Here is a 21714-nt window from a genome sequence, read left to right as displayed (position 1 = left end):
GTGTGTCAGCTGTGACGGTGACGTCATTACTAGGCGCCGCGCACGCGTGGTAGCGGTAAGATGCCGGAGCTGGGGAGGCTCTGTGTGCGGGACCCGGGCTCCGCGCTGCCCGCGGGGTTCTGGGCGGCGGTGGCGGTGTGGGTGGAGAAACCGCAGGTGCTGAATAAGAGACTGTGCGGCTCCTGTGTGAAGCGGGGCCCAGAGGAGGAGGCGGCGGCTGTGCGGAGGCTGCTGGCAGAGCTGCAGTGCCCGGGCGGAGATGAGGACGTGCTGGCCCGGATCAGGGGCTGTGAGGGCGGCGCGGTCACACTGCGGAGCGTCATCCCCAAGAGCGGCGGGCCCGGCACCGAGCTGCTCCTCACAGGTGATCCCCGGCATATCGGGGGTTCCTGTCTCTCAGCATCTTTTCCATTGTGCAATGTTTGTTATAAATCTCCTCATGTTCTCTCCAGCACGCGGGGCTGCTCCTCTCCGGAAGTCTTTTCAGCAGGCTCATCATTATCATCGCAGACAGGGCTCCAATGAGTGGTAATGACACCGCTGACAACACCGGGTCCACCAATCACTCTCTGCCTTCACGGTGACATCTGCACACGCGCATTAGACGCTTATTGACACAGGTACATTAGTAGCAATGGTCGGACGACGACCTCATGTTGTGTGCAAAGGTCATTGTGATGGGAGGAGGCGAGCGGTGACATCGCCTCTTGTGATTGGTGGATCCTGTGTTATCAGCTGTGTGCAGAGGTGTCACCTGTCCTTGTAATGCTGCCTCTGAGGATAAGGAGCCTGCTGGAAACTTCCTGAAAAGACAGGAAATCTGGGGTGAAAAAAAAAAGCCCCAATGTGAAAATTGCAAGTTTACTAATATTAATATATATATAGATTTTTTTTACTATTGCCAAAAATGGTGCACATTTTAGGCCATGCTCAGTATTTTCCATCAGCATTTGTAAGCCAAAACCAGGAGTGGGTGATAAATACAGAAGTGGTGCATATGTTTCTATTATACTTTTCCTCTGATTGTTCCACTCCTGGTTTTGGGTACAAATACTGATGTAAAATACTGCTAGTTTGAACGTGGCCTAACACAAAGACAGCACAGGCACATTTCTGACAGCTCTTTCCTTTGAAGAAACTCTTGGCACATTATTGAAGTCTTATTCTTTATTGTCTGTGTGCTGAGACTCCAACTGATAACTAAAATAAGAGTAAAAGCGCCCAGGAATGGACGGCAACCTATAAAAGGCAATTTCCTGTTTGTACATTGCTTAAAGGGAAGGTACCGCATTTGTGGATCATTAATAAATCAATGTAATGTAGCATAGCATGCTGTTCTAACCAAGTTTTGATTGCATTTGAAACATATTTAGTGTGTTATAGGAGTTTAAAGAAGGCACTGGGGGCTGACATCTTGCTTTCACAGTAGCAGCACGACACTTTCAGTGTCATACTTTGGCACCCGTGGTCATAGGAGATAACAGAGGATTTCTACCCTATCTATTGTGATAGAACTGTCACTGCTGTGACCTGGGCACTGTGAGCTGCACAATTCACAGTAGTGGGAGTGTTCTGCTGCCATATAAATGGAGCCCTCGGATCTGCTAACATAAGCACTACTGCTTCCAGCAGAGCAGATCCTAGATTGATGGCTGACAGTAGTAAAATGCAGGAGAAAAGCAGAGACAAGGAAGAACAGTGTGCAGTTAGCATTATGGAGCAGGAGCTGTGATTAATCCCTCAGTAAGATAAGGAGCTGGGGTCTGCAGTGAATGGCCAGGCGTTGTGGAGGGGGGTGAGAGAGAGACAGTAACTGCTGGTGATGGCAGATCACAGGGCAGATACCCACAAAATGGCGCTGCCCTGCGATGCTGCTCTTCATTCTGCCCCAGGGATATTAGACCACCCAAAAGGGGAGGGAAATGGTGATGTCAGCAGTTACTGGCCCAATTTTGAGAGAGAGAGAATATCCGGCGAAAAACGGACAAAACGTAAGGCAATCCGGCGCTAATACAAGTCTATGGGGAAAAAACGGATCCGGCGGCATCGTTGACGGATCCATTTTTTTCAAAATTTGCCGGATTGCGCCTGACGGTGAAAAACCGATGTGTGAAAGCAGTTGTAAAACTGGTAAGTCTCATTATAGCTGCTTGAGGTCTAAAACAGAGAATGCTCCCCCTAGTGGTAAATATATATATTTGTAAGAAAATACATAACATTTTTCATATTGAAATGTTTGCAAACATTGCATTAATACATTTTAATTACTATTTTAAGCTTAATTTAACAAAAGAAAACTGGTGGCACCTTCTCTTTGATCTCTTTCCGATGAGTTGATACTTTTTTCTTTATATATACTACAGTGCTAGCCACTGAGTCATCATGCTGCTCTATATTTAGTACAGTGCTAACTACTGAGCCACTGTGCTGCCATATATATAGTACAGTGGTAACCACTGAGCCACCGTGCTGCCCTTTATATAGCACAGCGCTAACCACTGAGCCACCATGCTGCCCTATATATAGTACAGTGCTAACTACTGAGCCACTGTGCTGCCATATATATAGTACAGTGGTAACCACTGAGCCACCGTGCTGCCCTTTATATAGCACAGCGCTAACCACTGAGCCACCATGCTGCCCTATATATAGTACAGTGCTAACTACTGAGCCACTGTGCTGCCATATATATAGTACAGTGGTAACCACTGAGCCACCGTGCTGCCCTTTATATAGCACAGCGCTAACCACTGAGCCACCATGCTGCCCTATATATAGTACAGTGCTAACTACTGAGCCACTGTGCTGCCATATATATAGTACAGTGGTAACCACTGAGCCACCGTGCTGCCCTTTATATAGCACAGCGCTAACCACTGAGCCACTGTGCTGCCCTTTATATAGCACAGCGCTAACCACTGAGCCACCATGCTGCCCTATATATAGTACAGTGCTAACTACTGAGCCACTGTGCTGCCATATATATAGTACAGTGGTAACCACTGAGCCACCGTGCTGCCCTTTATATAGCACAGCACTAACCACTGAGCCACCATGCTGCCCTTTATATAGCACAGCGCTAACCACTGAGCCACTGTGCTGCCCTATATATAGCACAGCGCTAACCACTGAGCCACTGTGCTGCTCTATATATAGCACAGCGCTAACAACTGAGCCACTGTGCTGCCCTATATATAGCACAGCGCTAACCACTGAGCCACTGTGCTGCCATATATATAGTACAGTGGTAACCACTGAGCCACCGTGCTGCCCTTTATATAGCACAGCACTAACCACTGAGCCACCATGCTGCCCTTTATATAGCCAGCGCTAACCACTGAGCCACTGTGCTGCCCTATATATAGCACAGCGCTAACCACTGAGCCACCGTACTGCCCTTTATATAGCACAGCACTAACCACTGAGCCACCATGCTGCCCTTTATATAGCCAGCGCTAACCACTGTGCCACCTTGCTGCCCTATATATAGCACAGCGCTAACCACTGAGCCACTGTGCTGCCCTATATATAGCACAGCGCTAACCACTGAGCCACCATGCTGCCCTTTGTATAGCACAGCACTAACCACTGAGCCACCATGCTGCCCTTTATATAGCCAGCGCTAACCACTGAGCCACTGTGCTGCCCTATATATAGCACAGTGCTAACCACTGAGCCACTGTGCTGCCCTATATATATAGCACAGCGCTAACCACTGAGCCACCGTGATGCCCTTTATATAGCCAGCGCTAACCACTGTGCCACCTTGCTGCCCTATATATAGTACAGTGCTAACCACTGAGCCACTGTGATGCCCTTTATATAGTACAGTGCTAACCACTGAGCCACTGTGCTGCCCTATATATATAGCACAGCGCTAACCACTGAGCCACCGTGAAGCCCTTTATATAGCACAGCGCTAACCACTGTGCCACCTTGCTGCCCTATATATAGTACAGTGCTAACCACTGAGCCACTGTGATGCCCTTTATATAGTACAGTGCTAACCACTGAGCCACTGTGATGCCCTTTATATAGTACAGTGCTAACCACTGAGCCACTGTGCTGCCCTACAATATAGCACAGCGCTAACCACTGAGCCACTGTGCTGCCCTATATATAGCACAGCGCTAACCACTGTGCCACCGTGCTGCCCTTTATATAGCCAGCGCTAACCACTGAGCCACCGTGCTGCCCTTTATATAGCACAGTGCTAACCACTGAGCCACTGTGCTGCCCTATATATAGCACAGCGCTAACCACTGAGCCACTGTGCTGCCCTATATATATAGCACAGCGCCAACCAATGAGCCACCATGCTGCCCTTTATACAGCACAGCGCCAACCAATGAGCCACCATGCTGCCCTTTATACAGCACAGCGCCAACCAATGAGCCACCATGCTGCCCTTTATACAGCACAGCGCCAACCAATGAGCCACCGTGCTGCCCTTTTATATAGTACAGTGCTAACCACTGAGCCACCGTACTGCCCTACAATATAGCACAGCGCTAACCACTGAGCCACTGTGCTGCCCATTTTAAAAGTAACCTGATACTCAGCCCCTGTAAAAATCACACCTTTAGTTTACAACTCTGTCCCTCAGTCCTGCCCCGGGTGCAGCAGAGTAGCCCCATCACTAGGTGGAGCGGGTGCTGGCGGTGTTATACAGCCGACACCTAGGAGTGACTGGAGCAGTGTCACCTGGTAGATGCCACCACTTTCAATCGTGAGTATAGCATATAAGTGGTCAGGACCGGGGGATTCTTTTAGGGTCACCCTTCACACACACCCTCCTCTGCAGCGCAGTTTGCTGATTGGATGCCACGGCCCCGATGCCTGTCATGTTAGGTCACCTGTATCTGGGCGTTATCGGGGACAGGTAATAATTATACAGAAGACTGAATATTCCAGGGTTACTTAGACGATCAAGTGATCACTGGTTTATAGAGAGCCTGTCAGCAGGTTTTGCCATGTAATCCAAGAGCAGCATGATGTCGGAGCAGAGACCCTGATTCCAGCGATGACACTTACTTAGCTGCTTGCTGAAATTTTAATTAACTCCGTTTTCTCTGCTGCAGATCTAGCAGAGCTCGGAATGCTGAGCCCTGTATAACTCCACTCACACCACTGATTGGCAGCATCCTGTGTACACTGTGCATAGGCAGCAAGCCTCCAATCAGTGAGTTATACAGATTGGCTTGACTGGCCTGCGCATGACACCAAACCTCTAGTGATAATTTTCTGATGATAAAACACTGATTGTATTGAAACAGCACACAGCCCAGTAAGTAACACATCGCTGAAATCAGAGTCTCTGCTCCTACATCATGCTGCTCTCACATTACATAGCAAACACCTGCTGACAGATTCCCTTTACAATCCGTATAAGTCTGGAGATGGTGCAGCCATGGGAGCACATTTAGGAAAATAAGTGTACGGCAGCACCTCATCACGAATAAATTGATATGTAGGTAGTGGGTGCAAGTATGCCAAAAAGAGGATGATCCCAATCCTCCATAAGCTCCAAAGGTGAAGAGCGCGACAACAGCATCATAGCAAAAAGTATCTTCTTTATTAGTACGTCACATAATACAGGGAGACAACAACGCCTCCAGCTTACTAGATGGATAGCTTACTATTAGTGATGAGCGACCGTGCTGGAATTAGGTGTTATCTGAGTATGCTCGGGTGCTGACCGAGTGACCTCGACGTGCTTGAATAATATGTCTGAGTCCCCGCCGCCGCATGTCTCGGTTGTTCGACAGCCTCAACACATTCAGGGATTGTCTAACAAACAGGAATATGTGGCGGCTGTCAAACAGCCCTGAGACATGCGGCCGTGAGGCCTCGAATATATTATTTGAGCACGTCAAGGTCACTCGGTTAGCACCCGAGCATGCCCAGATAATACCTTATCCCAGCATGTTCGCTCATCACTAGTCTTTATGAAGCCCTAGAAAACTAAATACACCCCCCCATACTTATACGGAGATCACATGATCAGCCAATTGGAATGGCAATAACAAGGACACGTATATAAAAAATGCAAAATCTCATGTACCTCATTCACACGCAGAGCGATGTGAGTGGACTGCTAATATTGGGTAAATGGGGGGCTCAGAGCCCCCTCACATGACCACCGCTGAGTGCTGTGGAGCAAGACGTTAATAGAAATAGTGAAAATGTTGTGCTCCGCGCCGACAGAGAGTAACGCTCCGTGTGTCCTGAATCCCTCCGCAGACGTCTCCGGCCGCGCTGTGACCTTTGTGCCTTTGGAAGAGCCGAGCCGCGGACACTTCCAGGTCAGGAGGAACAACATCTATCAGATCCGTCTGGCGCACGTGGAGGGTGACGAATGGTGAGCGGTTTACATTAGCGATCCGGCGGCGCTCACTACTCCGCATCCACGTCTTCATTTCGCCTCTTGTTTTATTTTGCATTGATTTTTGCCCCTTCCCCCCCCCCCCCCGCACAATTCTAGCATTTTGCATTTTTTATTTTTTCACCTTTTTATTTTGACTGGACCTTTACCTGCCCAGTGATGGTGAAATTTTGTAAAAAAAAAAAAATGACTTGGAGTATCCTATACTGTAATCCGCTAAGGCTATGTTCACATTTGCGTTGTTGGGCGCAGTGTCGGCGACGCGACGCAGCCAACAACGAATGTACACAACGCAGCGTTTTGCGACGCATGCGTTGTCATAAGATCATACAGATCAGGAATTTCGGCGCAGGGAAAACGCTACAAGTAGCGTCCTCTGCGCCCTGTGCGTCAATATGACGCATGCATCGTAAAACGCAGTACAACGCATACCGGCGCATGTCCATGCGCCCCCCCATGTTAAAGATAGGGGCGCATGACGCATGCGTCGGTATGCGTCGACGACGCTGCGCCCAACAACGCAAATGTGAACATAGCCTAAGATGGCGATGGCCCGGGATTTCGGCAGCCGTCATCGCACCACTGAAATGCCACAGTCAAGGATTGACAGGCGGCTAAATAGCAGCGATCGGAGCTAGCCCACACCTGCCTGGCCTGTAGCGCGCTTACTCACTGAGCCCTCTCTGTGGAGCAAGAAGGGGTTAAAGAGCGTTTCCACCAATAAAACCATTTCTTAGTAAATCAGAGGTTATATCTAAGTAAGGGAAGGTTGGAGAGGATGGGGGTCGGGGTCTGGCAGAGCTGGATATGGGTCTGATTTTTTTTTTTTTTTTTTGGGCCCCCATCAGATCTGATAATGAAGGGGCTCCAGAACCCTGGTGACTATCTGTGTGGGGGGCTTCAGCGTGGTCCCTTGGATGATGGCATTGTAGGATGGCCCTATACTATGCCGTTCCTGGTGACCTCCGCCGTCCTGCAGCCGGTTCCTGGCTCCGCGTGCCGTCTGATTTCCCCCCCCCCCTCTGTGTAGGATATCCGCCTGCTCGCTTATCTCCCAGGATATCCGCCTGCTCGCTTATCTCCCAGGATATCCGCCTGCTCGCTTATCTCCCAGGATATCCGCCTGCTCGCTTATCTCCCAGGATATCCGCCTGCTCGCTTATCTCCCAGGATATCCGCCTGCTCGCTTATCTCCCAGGATATCCGCCTGCTCGCTTATCTCCCAGGATATCCGCCTGCTCGCTTATCTCCCAGGATATCCGCCTGCTCGCTTATCTCCCAGGATATCCGCCTGCTCGCTTATCTCCCAGGATATCCGCCTGCTCGCTTATCTCCCAGGATATCCGCCTGCTCGCTTATCTCCCAGGATATCCGCCTGCTCGCTTATCTCCCGGAGCGCGGGCACGTTATTCTGCGGCCTCTCTTCAGTTTAATATGTTCTGCCTCCATATTTTATCTTGTCTGCTTACGTCTGCGCTCTTTGTTCTCCTCCGTGCGCTTGCTAAATCTCCGTATTTCCCCTATTATTTACCGGCTGTTGATTAATAAGGCTCCGCCAGACAAGTTGTGCTTTTTTTTTTCCCATTGACCCCTAGATTTGTTGTACAAGACGGACGCCTCGATCTGTCAGCCGCCCCTCGTCCACACAGACACGTCTGTCGCCGGTTAAATAGCAAGTGACGGCACAAATCGCTGCGGCATCTATCGGATCGCTCAGAGTCGCTGCTGATCTGCGTTCTGATTTCCTTCCAATCCTCTGTGTGAAACTTTTCAAAATCTAATTAAAGGGGTTGTCGAGTAAAAAAAATAAAATAAAATGGCTGCCTTCTTCCAAGAACAGCGCCGCTTCTTTCTACAGGCTGCGTGTGGTATTGCAGCTCTGAACTGTTCAGTTTGCCTGTAGATAAGGTGCTGCTTATCTCATCCATCCTATATATTTTTGACAGGAGGCAGCCAATTCAATGATCTGTTTCAAATTGTTTTTTTTTTTTTGTTTGTTTTATTCCATACCACAGTCTGTATGAAAAATGAGAAATCTTGCATTTTCCACTTGGGCTTTTTATTTTCCTTTCTAACTTTTCCTGTTCCTTAAACACAGAGGCCATGGGAGTGAAATGGTGTAAAGCTTTTTAATGAAAGCCGATTGCAGACATGATTTTTAGCCCTAACTCCATTCATTTATAGAAAGGAAAAAAAAAGGCAACCCCTTTAAATAAGAGTTGAGCTGTAATGTCCGCGAATGGCCACTATACAGCGCACACGGCTGTGCAGATCAGGCGGTGAACGCGGTGTACTTCCGGCAGGGATATCTGATCCCCCCCCCCCCTCCATCTTCTTTCATTTCGTTCCTCATGGGTGGGACAGTGGTTGAACTTCACCCCAAGGTTGCCCTTCAATCTGTCCGATAGATCTGACATCCTGGGAAAATGCTGTAAATGTCTGCGGTGGGAATACGGCCGCCTCCCGTGTTAGGACACGTGTTTGCCCCCAATTCAGATATGCATGGGATATGGGACGTATTACATTTTTTTGGGGGTTGATGAAATTGTGAGGGTCATCAAAATCACACTGGTCGACGGCTGACTTCTTGCACCTGTGCTGGTGAGCTGGTAGAAGGGCGGCTGCAGTACCCACAATAACCACTACAGAATGTATGGCGCTGTGAAGAGGAGGCGGCGATCACTGGTCCATCTATGAGCTGATCGGCAGCGGTGCTGGGAGTTAAGGCCGCCACTGATCTAATATGCATGTCCTATCCTAAGGATGGGTTAGTAGTACATGCTATGGGGGCCCAGGTGTACAGACCGTGCTATAGCTGAGCCTGCTCCATACAATGCAGGTGCTGACTGTTTTATACAGCCTGGATCCTGCCCTGTAATGGCAACGGTCAGAGCAAACTCTGGTCACTGCTGTTTAACCACTTAAATGCCGTCGTCAATCTCAGACTATGATATTTAAGTGGCGTGATTCAATAAAAGCTTTGGCAGGGTGACAATGGGTTGCCTGCTGAAGGCCCTTGTAGTACATGCTGTCAAACGACCACACGTTAAAGTGAACGTGAAAAATAATAAAAAAAAAATAAAATGAAAAATGAGAATATTCTGTATCGTCACCTCTGTAAGTAACTGTAGTTTGCCACACAAAACACGAGCCCTCACTGCTTCATCAACTGAGATTAAGTCTATGTAATATAAATATACAGTCATGGCCGAAAGTGACACCCTTAAAATTGTCCCATAAAATGAAGTATTTCTCCCAGAAAATTATTGCAATTACACATGTTTATTTCCTTTGTGTTCAATGGGATTTAGAACCGGATTTGTTGCTGGCCACTGCAGAACTCTCCAGTACTTTGTTTCCATCCATTTCTGGGGGCTTCTTGAAGTATGTTTGGGATCATTGTCCTGCAGTGTTCAAACCTACAACGCAATCCTAGCTTTCTGACACTGGGCACTATATTGTGACCCAAAATCCTTTGGTAATTGTCAGATCTCATGATAACCCCAAAACATCTTTGAATCTCCACCATATTTGACTGTAGGTACTGTGTTCCTTTCTTTGTAGGCCTTATACCGGTTTTGGTAAACAGTATGATGTGCTTTATCTTGGTCTCATCTGTCCACAAGATACGTTGTCAGTAGGTTGTTTGATTACTCGCAAACATTTAGGCCATGTTCACACGTTGCGGTTTTTACCGTGGATCCGCGGATCCATGTAAACCTATGGAAAACCAAATCCGCAGTGCACATGCTGCAGAAAAAAACACGCGGAAACGCAGCGTTTTTTCCGCAGCATGTCAATTCTTTGTGCGGATCTGCAGCTTTCTGCACCCATTGACTTGCATTGAGTTGGGCACATCCGCAGCAAATCCGCAGATGTAAAAAAAAGATCTGCGGTTTAGCTGCGGGTGAAAACGCTGCAGATCGGGAGGGGGGGAGTGTGTGGGTGGAGACTGTGCGTGTGTGTGTGTTTGGGCGGGGTCTGTGCGGGCCTGCCGGGGGTCTGTTCGGGGCTCTCGGGGGTCTTTGTGTGTGTGTGTGTGTGTGTAGGCTATGCCTGCTACAATGACAGTGATTGACGCATTAGCCAATGATGGGACAGTAGTAGTCCCATCATCTGGCTAATGTGTTGAGTGTAAAAAAATAAATAAATAAATAACACAAACACGGAACATAGAACGGAACATAGAACGGAACATAGAACGGAACATAGAACGGAACATAGAACGGAACATAGAACAGAGATTACATACTCACCATCACCTTGATCCCTGAAGCCAGTGTCACCTGTAAAAAAAATATTAAACTAATAAACAACCAATATACTCCCTGATCCGCAGAAATCCAATTAAAACGAGTGTCCCACGATGATCTCCCGTGGAGAGCAGCAGCCTCAGCTGATGCGATCGCTCTCCAGGGGCTCCAGGAATACAATGACGGAAGGTATCCTTCCGCACTGTATTCCTCAGCCACTGTAAAAAATCGTCCCTAGTCTCACTTGTGGCACTGCTGTGTGAGAAAGTTCCCATGCAGCAATGCCATAAAGTGAGACTCTGAACTCAGGTAACCTCAGTGATGCACTGCAGGAGCCATTGTCTCCTGTCAGTGTGTCACTGAGGGTCCTATAGAGCAGTGACATCACCTGATGTCACTGTTCTATAGGGGAGATCGTCGTGGGACACTCGTTATTAATTGGACTGCGTCGGACAGATAATAATAATAATCTTTATTTTTATATAGCGCTAACATATTCCGCAGCGCTTTACATTTTTGCACACATTATCATCACTGTCCCCGATGGGGCTCACAATCTAAATTCCCTATCAGTATGTCTTTGGAATGTGGGAGGAAACCGGAGACCCCGGAGGAAACCCACGCAAACACGGTGAGAACATACAAATTCTTTGCAGATGTTGTCCTTGGTGGGGTTTGAACCCAGGACTCCAGCGCTGCAAGGCTACAGTGCTAACCACCGATAGTATACGGTTTATTATTTTTAATTTTTTCCAAGCGATCGAGTATGGTTAAATTAAAAATATTAAAATACTTTTTTCTGACGCTGTCTTTTTATTTTTTTTTAACTCTTTCACTACTATAGGATTAATAATGGATAGGCGTCTTATTGACGCCTCTCCATTATTAACCGGGCTTTGTCACCTTACCATAGCAAGGTGACATTAACCCCTTATTACCCCATATCCCACCGCCACTCGGGAGTGGGAAGAGAGGGGCTAAGTGTCGGAATTGGTGCATCTTACAGATGCGCCATTTCTGGGGCGGCTGCAGGCTGGTATTTGTAGCTGGGGGGGGGGGGGGGGCAATATCCATGGCCCCTCTCTAGGCTATGAATATCAGCCTGCAGCTGTCTACGTAGCCTTTCTAGCTATAAAATATAGGGGGGGCCCCCAAGTAATTTTTTTGGTGGGCCCCCTATTTTAATAGCCAGTAAAAGCTACGCAGACAGCTGCGGGCTGATATTCATAGCCTGGGAGGGGCAATGGGTATTATCCCCTTCCCAGGCTACAAATATTGGCCCCCGGCCGTTGGCTTTCCCCCTCTGCGCAGAAAATTACACGGGAGCCCACGCCATTTTTTTTTTATTTTTTTTTTTTATTTTATTAAACTTTCATTAAGAAACATTGGTTTCGCTATTATATATCTATGCATAAATATATCTATGGATATATGTATAGATATAAATATGGATATATCTATGGATGGATAACTATGGCTATATCGATCTATAGATATATTTATAGATAGATATATCTATAGATACATAGATGTATCTATCCATATATCACTCTGGCTACTTTCACACATCAGGTTTTTGCTGTCAGGCACAATCTGGCGAGTTTTGAAAAAAACGGAGCAGTGTTTTTTTTCCCGCCAGGTCTGTTTTTTTTCTCATAGAGTTGTATTATCACCGGATTGCGCCTGATGGCCACACGTTTCATCTGTTTTTTGCCGGATCCATCAGAAAAGCTGTTTCCAGCGGACGGAGAAAATGTACAAAGGGAAGGTTTTTCTGTCCGGCGAGAAACCGCACAGCGATGGATCCGGCGAAAAATGTATGAAACTGAGATGTGAAATGATGAATCCGGTTTTTCATGCATTTTTCCATTGAAATCATGCACATCTTCCATTCTCTCTCTAAAAAAAAAAAACAGATCAGTTGCATCAGTTTTTCACTATTTGCAACCGATCTGTTTTTTCAAAAATTCGCCGGATCCTGCCTGATGGCTAGATGTAGATTTATGGATAGTTAGGCTACTTTCACACATCAGTTTGTTTCCGTCAGGCAGGATCCGGTGAATTTGTGGAAAAACGGATCCGTTGCAAATGTGAAATGATGTCCAATTTGCTCTTTTTTCTGTTTTTTTTTTTTTTTCTGTTTTTTTTTTTTCTGTTTTTTTTTTTTTCTGTTTTTTTGTGTTCTCCCAGTACATACAAAGGAATTAAACTTACGGTATGTATAACAAAACATGTCACTTTAATAATTTTCTGGGAAAAATACCTCATTTTCCGGAACAATTTCAAGGGTGCCCATCTTTTCAGTCATGAATTAAAAAAAAAAAAATAATAATAATAATAATAATAATAATAATAAATATGCGTTTTTTTAATAAAAAAAAATTTAAAAAACTTCCACAATTCTTTTAAGCTAAAAAATTATTTGTAATACTAGTTTGGTATCACTGTAACTATGCTGCCCTAGAGAATCAGTCATTCTTACTGCACTGCTGTTAAAACAACCCTCCCCCCTCCTCAAAAAAGAAAATGGTAAAATAGACAAATGTTGGCTCTTGCAAGAAGAAAGAGTTGCAGAAGTTAAAATTGGCCGTGTCATTAAGGGGTTAAAGTACGTGAAAAGCTCCAAATAATTTTTTTCTGCCTAACTGGTCCAGTCCCTGTTTTGCAGGTCACTCTCCCTGCTCGCTGTATACGCGGACGGCTGGGAATCGGATGGCGTTCTATACCCTAAAATCTCCTGGATGAAAAATGAGCTGCTGCCTCGGCTGGCGAAGTGGTCCACGGAGGACAAGAAGAGTGAATTTAAGAGCACCCTGTCCCTCATTGCCGTGGATAAATATAGCAAGCAGTATCGGAGGCTGAAGGAGAAGTACAGAGAGATGGTGAAGGTAGCCGGCGCTCCTCCATCACTAAAATCTAATCAGAACAGTGAATTGTTTCCCGACCTCACATGCCCTAGAAAATCCTAAATTAATGTCAAAACCATCTCTGCTACTGTCCCTGCTAAAGAGGGGCAGACGTTCTCCCGCTCATTACTCCCCTGGGCCCATATTCTACTTACATCTGTTCCTGGCTGGATCCTCATGGGCGGAACTTCATGCCATGTGACCTCTTTGGTCACCTCTGATTGGCCGAAGTAGGCGGCTAGAATAATTTTCATACCACACAGGACAACAGATCGCTCTGGGATCATTTTGTGGGTAGCGGTAATGGACGAATGTTCCTGAGATGGCACATGAGCATTCGAGTCATCAGGGCCAGGGTACAATAACCTACTTCCGGTCTGTAAGCCGGTAACCTTCGTGACTTCTAATACCACTTCTGTAGGTTCTGCTCCTCCTCGAAGACTTAAAAGGGGTTGACCCACCATTAAATATCATTTTCAATGTAAAGATTCTAAAAAAATGAACCATTTTTATGCTGTTAAACTCCGCCCCCCCCCCCGATCCTGTGATGACTTACTTTTTCTTACATAGCAATGGCGCCACCTACTGTTCAGAATGTATACCAGTGTGCACGTCCACCTAACGATCCGAGCGCCAGCGGTCACACATGCTCAGTCACACTCCCCACAACTGGCTCTGCACAGCCGATGGCTTTCTGTCTACTTGTCAGGGAAGGAGCCAGAAAATTAGTTTTTAATTAATATATATATAAATTTTTTATTTTTTTTTCTTCCACCCGAAGGTCTGGCCTGAAGTGACCGATCCAGAGAAGTTTGTATATGAAGATGTCGCCATTGCAACATACTTGTTAGTAAGTCTTTGTAACTGCCCTAATAAACCTTCCAGCTGGTATATGACCCAATTTTTAGGTCTCGCGTGGCCAATTTCTCTGCCAGAATCACTTTGGCTTTAAAAAGGGGAACACGTGGGAAATGTGTACCCAGCACAGGGTGAAATGAATTTACAGATGGAAATAAAAAAAAAAAAACAACTTGTTCTGTAGGAATCATTACTGAGCTCCTGGAGCAGAAAGTGGCGAATCTGGCCTGATAATATGTAATGAAACTTAAAGGGAATCTCCAGATTTTATAATCACTGCCAAAATGATGTGCTGATTTCTTTATTCTCATTATAATGGTTGGGGCTTTTTTATGCAGATCTCTACTTGCAGCCACCACTAGGAGGAGATGGGTATATATTATAAACAATACCTCCAGCCACCACTAGGAGGAGATGGGTATATATTATAAACAATACCTCTAGCCACCACTAGGGGGAAATGGGTATATATTATAAACAATACCTCCAGCCACCACTAGGAGGAGATGGGTATATATTATAAACAATACCTCTAGCCACCACTAGGGGGAAATGGGTATATATTATAAAAAATACCTCCAGCCACCACTAGGGGGAAATGGGTATATATTATAAAAAATACCTCCAGCCACCACTAGGAGGAGATGGGTATATATTATAAACAATACCTCCAGCCACCACTAGGAGGAGATGGGTATATATTATAAACAATACCTCCAGCCACCACTAGGGGGAAATGGGTATATATTATAAAAAATACCTCCAGCCACCACTAGGGGGAAATGGGTATATATTATAAAAAATACCTCCAGCCACCACTAGGGGGAAATGGGTATATATTATAAACAATACCTCTAGCCACCACTAGGGGGAAATGGGTATATATTATAAATAATACCTCCAGCCACCACTAGGGGGAAATGGGTATATATTATAAAAAATACCTCCAGCCACCACTAGAGGGAAATGGGTATATATTATAAACAATACCTCCAGCCACCACTAGGGGGAAATGGGTATATATTATAAATAATACCTCCAGCCACCACTAGGGGGAAATGGGTATATATTATAAAAAATACCTCCAGCCACCACTAGGGGGAAATGGGTATATATTATAAATAATACCTCCAGCCACCACTAGGGGGAAATGGGTATATATTATAAAAAATACCTCCAGCCACCACTAGGGGGAAATGGGTATATATTATAAAAAATACCTCCAGCCACCACTAGGGGGAAATGGGTATATATTATAAAAAATACCTCCAGCCACCACTAGGGGGAAATGGGTATATATTATAAACAATACCTCCAGCCACCACTAGGGGGAAATGGGTATATATTATAAATAATACCTCCAGCCACCACTAGGGGGAAATGGGTATATATTATAAAAAATACCTCCAGCCACCACTAGGGGGAAATGGGTATATATTATAAAAAATACCTCCAGCCACCACTAGGGGGAAATGGGTATATATTATAAATAATACCTCCAGCCACCACTAGGGGGAAATGGGTATATATTATAAAAAATACCTCCAGCCACCACTAGGGGGAAATGGGTATATATTATAAAAAATACCTCCAGCCACCACTAGGGGGAAATGGGTATATATTATAAAAAATACCTCCAGCCACCACTAGGGGGAAATGGGTATATATTATAAACAATACCTCCAGCCACCACTAGGGGGAAATGGGTATATATTATAAATAATACCTCCAGCCACCACTAGGGGGAAATGGGTATATATTATAAATAATACCTCCAGCCACCACTAGGGGGAAATGGGTATATATTATAAATAATACCTCCAGCCACCACTAGGGGGAAATGGGTATATATTATAAAAAATACCTCCAGCCACCACTAGGGGGAAATGGGTATATATTATAAATAATACCTCCAGCCACCACTAGGGGGAAATGGGTATATATTATAAAAAATACCTCCAGCCACCACTAGGGGGAAATGGGTATATATTATAAAAAATACCTCCAGCCACCACTAGGGGGAAATGGGTATATATTATAAAAAATACCTCCAGCCACCACTAGGGGGAAATGGGTATATATTATAAACAATACCTCCAGCCACCACTAGGGGGAAATGGGTATATATTATAAAAAATACCTCCAGCCACCACTAGGGGGAAATGGGTATATATTATAAACAATACCTCCAGCCACCACTAGGGGGAAATGGGTATATATTATAAAAAATATCTCCAGCCACCACTAGGGGGAAATGGGTATATATTATAAACAATACCTCCAGCCACCACTAGGGGGAAATGGGTATATATTATAAAAAATACCTCCAGCCACCACTAGGGGGAAATGGGTATATATTATAAACAATACCTCCAGCCACCACTAGAGGGAAATGGGTATATATTATAAAAAATACCTCCAGCCACCACTAGGGGGAAATGGGTATATATTATAAAAAATACCTCCAGCCACCACTAGGGGGAAATGGGTATATATTATAAACAATACCTCCAGCCACCACTAGGGGGAAATGGGTATATATTATAAACAATACCTCCAGCCACCACTAGGGAGAAATGGGTATATATTATAAAAAATATCTCCAGCCACCACTAGGGGGAAATGGGTATATATTATAAACAATACCTCCAGCCACCACTAGGGGGAAATGGGTATATATTATAAAAAATACCTCCAGCCACCACTAGGGGGAAATGGGTATATATTATAAAAAATACCTCCAGCCACCACTAGGGGGAAATGGGTATATATTATAAAAAATACCTCCAGCCACCACTAGGGGGAAATGGGTATATATTATAAAAAATACCTCCAGCCACCACTAGGGGGAAATGGGTATATATTATAAAAAATACCTCCAGCCACCACTAGGGGGAAATGGGTATATATTATAAACAATACCTCCAGCCACCACTAGGGGGAAATGGGTATATATTATAAAAAATACCTCCAGCCACCACTAGGGGGAAATGGGTATATATTATAAACAATACCTCTAGCCACCACTAGGGGGAAATGGGTATATATTATAAACAATACCTCCAGCCACCACTAGGGGGAAATGGGTATATATTATAAAAAATACCTCCAGCCACCACTAGGGGGAAATGGGTATATATTATAAAAAATACCTCCAGCCACCACTAGGGGGAAATGGGTATATATTATAAAAAATACCTCCAGCCACCACTAGGGGGAAATGGGTATATATTATAAAAAATACCTCCAGCCACCACTAGGGGGAAATGGGTATATATTATAAACAATACCTCTAGCCACCACTAGGGGGAAATGGGTATATATTATAAACAATACCTCTAGCCACCACTAGGGGGAAATGGGTATATATTATAAACAATACCTCTAGCCACCACTAGGGGGAAATGGGTATATATTATAAACAATACCTCCAGCCACCACTAGGGGGAAATGGGTATATATTATAAATAATACCTCCAGCCACCACTAGGGGGAAATGGGTATATATTATAAAAAATACCTCCAGCCACCACTAGGGGGAAATGGGTATATATTATAAACAATACCTCTAGCCACCACTAGGGGGAAATGGGTATATATTATAAACAATACCTCCAGCCACCACTAGGGGGAAATGGGTATATATTATAAAAAATATCTCCAGCCACCACTAGGGGGAAATGGGTATATATTATAAACAATACCTCTAGCCACCACTAGGGGGAAATGGGTATATATTATAAACAATACCTCCAGCCACCACTAGGGGGAAATGGGTATATATTATAAACAATACCTCCAGCCACCACTAGGGGGAAATGGGTATATATTATAAATAATACCTCCAGCCACCACTAGGGGGAAATGGGTATATATTATAAACAATACCTCTAGCCACCACTAGGGGGAAATGGGTATATATTATAAACAATACCTCTAGCCACCACTAGGGGGAAAGGGGTATATATTATAAACAATACCTCTAGCCACCACTAGGGGGAAATGGGTATATATTATAAAAAATATCTCCAGCCACCACTAGGGGGAAATGGGTATATATTATAAAAAATACCTCCAGCCACCACTAGGGGGAAATGGGTATATATTATGAAAACAATACCTCCAGCCACCACTAGGGGGAAATGGGTATATATTATAAACAATACCTCCAGCCACCACTAGGGGGAAATGGGTATATATTATAAAAAATACCTCCAGCCACCACTAGGGGGAAATGGGTATATATTATAAACAATACCTCCAGCCACCACTAGGGGGAAATGGGTATATTTTATAAACAATACCTCCAGCCACCACTAGGGGGAAATGGGTATATATTATAAACAATACCTCCAGCCACCACTAGGGGGAAATGGGTATATATTATAAACAATACCTCTAGCCACCACTAGGGAGAAATGGGTATATATTATAAAAAATATCTCCAGCCACCACTAGGGGGAAATGGGTATATATTATAAACAATACCTCCAGCCACCACTAGGGGGAAATGGGTACATATTGAAAACAATACCTCCAGCCACCATTAGTGGGAAATAAACATGTATTAATGTTGTGCCACCACTAGGGGGAGATGGATATATCTTTTTAACCAAAACACAACTCCCCTCAGCATTAGGGGAATACCTCCATCTAAATCTAGTGGACAAGAGACAAGCTTAAAAAATAAATAAATAAAAAAAGCTGCCTCCACTATGGCGACATAGATATTAAAAAAATAGTTCATGGGACAAATCTATACCGTATTTTCTATTCGCCACGACAGCACCCACTAGAGAGAGGGGATCCGCCCCTAGGAACAGGAAACCTACAGAGAGATAAAAGGGGCGGCCCCCCCTCGCTCCTCAGTTGGTTTCCTGTTCCTAGAAGGGAACCCACAGAGAAGCTCTATGGTGCTAAGAAGAGGAAAACCTGCCTGGGCTACCGCCTGTACCGTCTCTGCTGAGCGACAGGGGTCCCAGAGCAGGTAGACAGTGTCGGGGGAATGTTCCTGCGGGCTCCCCCCTCATCTGGTGCGGCTGACAGGAAAGCCTGAAGGTGCCAACGGTCTCCCTGCTGGGACACAGTTGGATAAGTGCTGACAATTGCATGGTGCAGTGTGGATACCTGCGGCGGTGCCCTCCTGAGTGGAGCTGAGCGGCGGATGGCGTCCCCGGTTGGAGTCTTCCCTCCTGTCCCTCCAAGGTAAGAGGCGACATGGTGGTGGATGCAGCACTTTCAGCGGCGTGTTCCGGTATACAGCAGACGCGGGCGCATGCGCAGTAGCGTCGGCGTCCCCGGAAAGAAAGCTTGAACTTCCGGGGTCGCGAGGTCGAAGTACTATTTCCGGGGGAACCGCCATATTGGATTCCCCCATGCGATCCCAGTGTCCTGACGCCAGGCTTGTGAGTAGAAAAAAAAAAAAGGGGGATGTGTGCAGGAGTGGCTACACTATAAAAGTAAGGATCAGGAGTGCAGTCAGTGTGCATTATGTCGTCCCAAGAGGAGGTCCGTATGCACCCCATGGAAGAGCCACTAGTACCTAGTAGTGAAACCAGAAAAAAGAGCAGTGGACACTCTAAAATAAGTGACTCCACTGATAAATCGGGAAGGAAATCGTCCCGTTCCATATCCCAGACTAAGGCAACCCTGCAGCCGGTAAAATTAATACGCTGGGTGAGTGTATATATAGCTTCACTGAAGCTGATTTTGATTCCTTTGCTTATATTATTTCTAGGCAAAGAGGACGGTGAAGAGTAAGCACAAACAATGTGCTATATGTACCGAACCCCTGCCTGACTCCTATCTTAAAAATCTGTGTCAGACATGTATAGATAACACCTTACGGCAGGAGGAATCGGTTAAGATGAATGACATACGGCTCATAATTCGGGAAGAACTTCAGTCGTTAGGAGGCGGTTCTTCCTCGGTTAATATGGAGAAAAGGAAAAGAAGAGTATCCCCACCTAAAGCTGACACGTCAGCAGAGAGTGGGGAGGTCGACTCAGAGGTCTCTCAGCTGTCCGATTCTTCAGAGGAAGAAGACTTTGTTTGTTTTCCAACAGAAGGCATAAACAACTTAGTCAAATCAGTGAGAAATACAATGGGGGTATCTGAGTCAAAAGAACCCCAAACACCACAGGAAGTCATGTTTGCTGGTCTTTCCCAACGGAAAGGCCACGTGTTTCCAATAAACCAGGCCATAAAAGACCTCGTTAAGAAGGAGTGGAGTAAAGGTCAAAAGGGGTTTGTGCCAATATCCTGTAAAAGGCGCTACCCCTTCGATGACGAAGATTTGAGTACCTGGACCAAAATACCGAAGGTTGATGCGGCAGTTGCATCTACATCTCGCCGTTTTTCCTTGCCCGTGGAGGATGCAGGTTCCTTATCAGATCCCATGGACCGAAAATCAGATGCACTCCTTAAAAAAATCGTGGGAGGCCTGTGTCACGGCATTCAAGCCGGCAATTTCAGCCACATGTACTAGCAGGTCAATGCTAGTCTGGCTGGATCAGCTGGAGCAAAATATTAAAAATGGTGTATCCAGGGAAAAGTTACGAGCGTCTATACCTTTGATCAAGGGTGCGGCTGCCTTTATATCTGATGCCTCTATTGACTCCCTACGACTTGCGGCCAGAACAGCTAATCTCTCCAATACGGCTAGGCGTGCTTTATGGCTAAAAAACTGGAAGGGAGATGCCCAGTCTAGATCCAAATTATGTGCCATACCCTGTCAGGGTGAGTACCTTTTTGGAACAGTCCTTGATGATATACTCACTAAGGCAGGTGAAAGGAAAAAAGGATTTCCTAATCCCTTTATTCCGTCTTACAGAAGGGCGTTCAGGAAGCCACCATTCGGAAAGAGGGGAGGCTTCAGAGACAGATGGAACAATAAGGATTTTAAACAAAAAGGAAACTTGTTTAATAAACGTCCATTCAAGCCAGCCGACAAATTCCAGTAATTATATTCCTCCAGTGGGTGGAAGGCTAAAACAGTTTAGGCAACAATGGGAAGAGATAACAATTAATCCATGGGCTATTAAATTAATATCTTCAGGGCTCACTTTAGACTTTATTAGAACTCCTCCAGATTCCTTCCTCCTTACCACCTTAAGATCCAGGCCTCAGCAAGAGGCACTTGAAACAGAGGTTAAAACCCTCCTACGCAAACAAGTCCTAGTGGATGTCCCATCTTCCCAGATGGGGAGAGGATTTTATTCTCCCTTGTTTCTGATTAGTAAGCCGGATGGCTCTTTCAGAACCATAATTAATTTAAGAAAGCTGAATTCCTTTATAAGACCTAAAACATTCA

General features: G+C 45.3%; 1 protein-coding gene across 1 annotated transcript in view; it reads left to right on the top strand.

Annotated features, from left to right (window-relative positions):
- The first annotated feature begins 48 nt into the window (after nt 1-48).
- Nucleotides 49-21714, top strand: part of TRMT44 (tRNA methyltransferase 44 homolog) — a 52630-nt gene continuing 30964 nt past the window's right edge. The window contains exons 1-4 of the mRNA XM_069744762.1: nt 49-364; nt 6244-6361; nt 13307-13526; nt 14326-14394. Of these exons, the coding sequence (XP_069600863.1) occupies nt 61-364; nt 6244-6361; nt 13307-13526; nt 14326-14394 (711 nt within the window). The 5' untranslated portion in view covers nt 49-60. The remainder of the gene's footprint in view (nt 365-6243; nt 6362-13306; nt 13527-14325; nt 14395-21714) is intronic.

This window comes from Ranitomeya imitator, chromosome 1 (genome assembly GCF_032444005.1).
Source record: "Ranitomeya imitator isolate aRanImi1 chromosome 1, aRanImi1.pri, whole genome shotgun sequence".
Classification (NCBI taxonomy): domain Eukaryota; kingdom Metazoa; phylum Chordata; class Amphibia; order Anura; family Dendrobatidae; genus Ranitomeya; species Ranitomeya imitator.
This window is presented reverse-complemented; position numbering and strand designations above follow the sequence as displayed.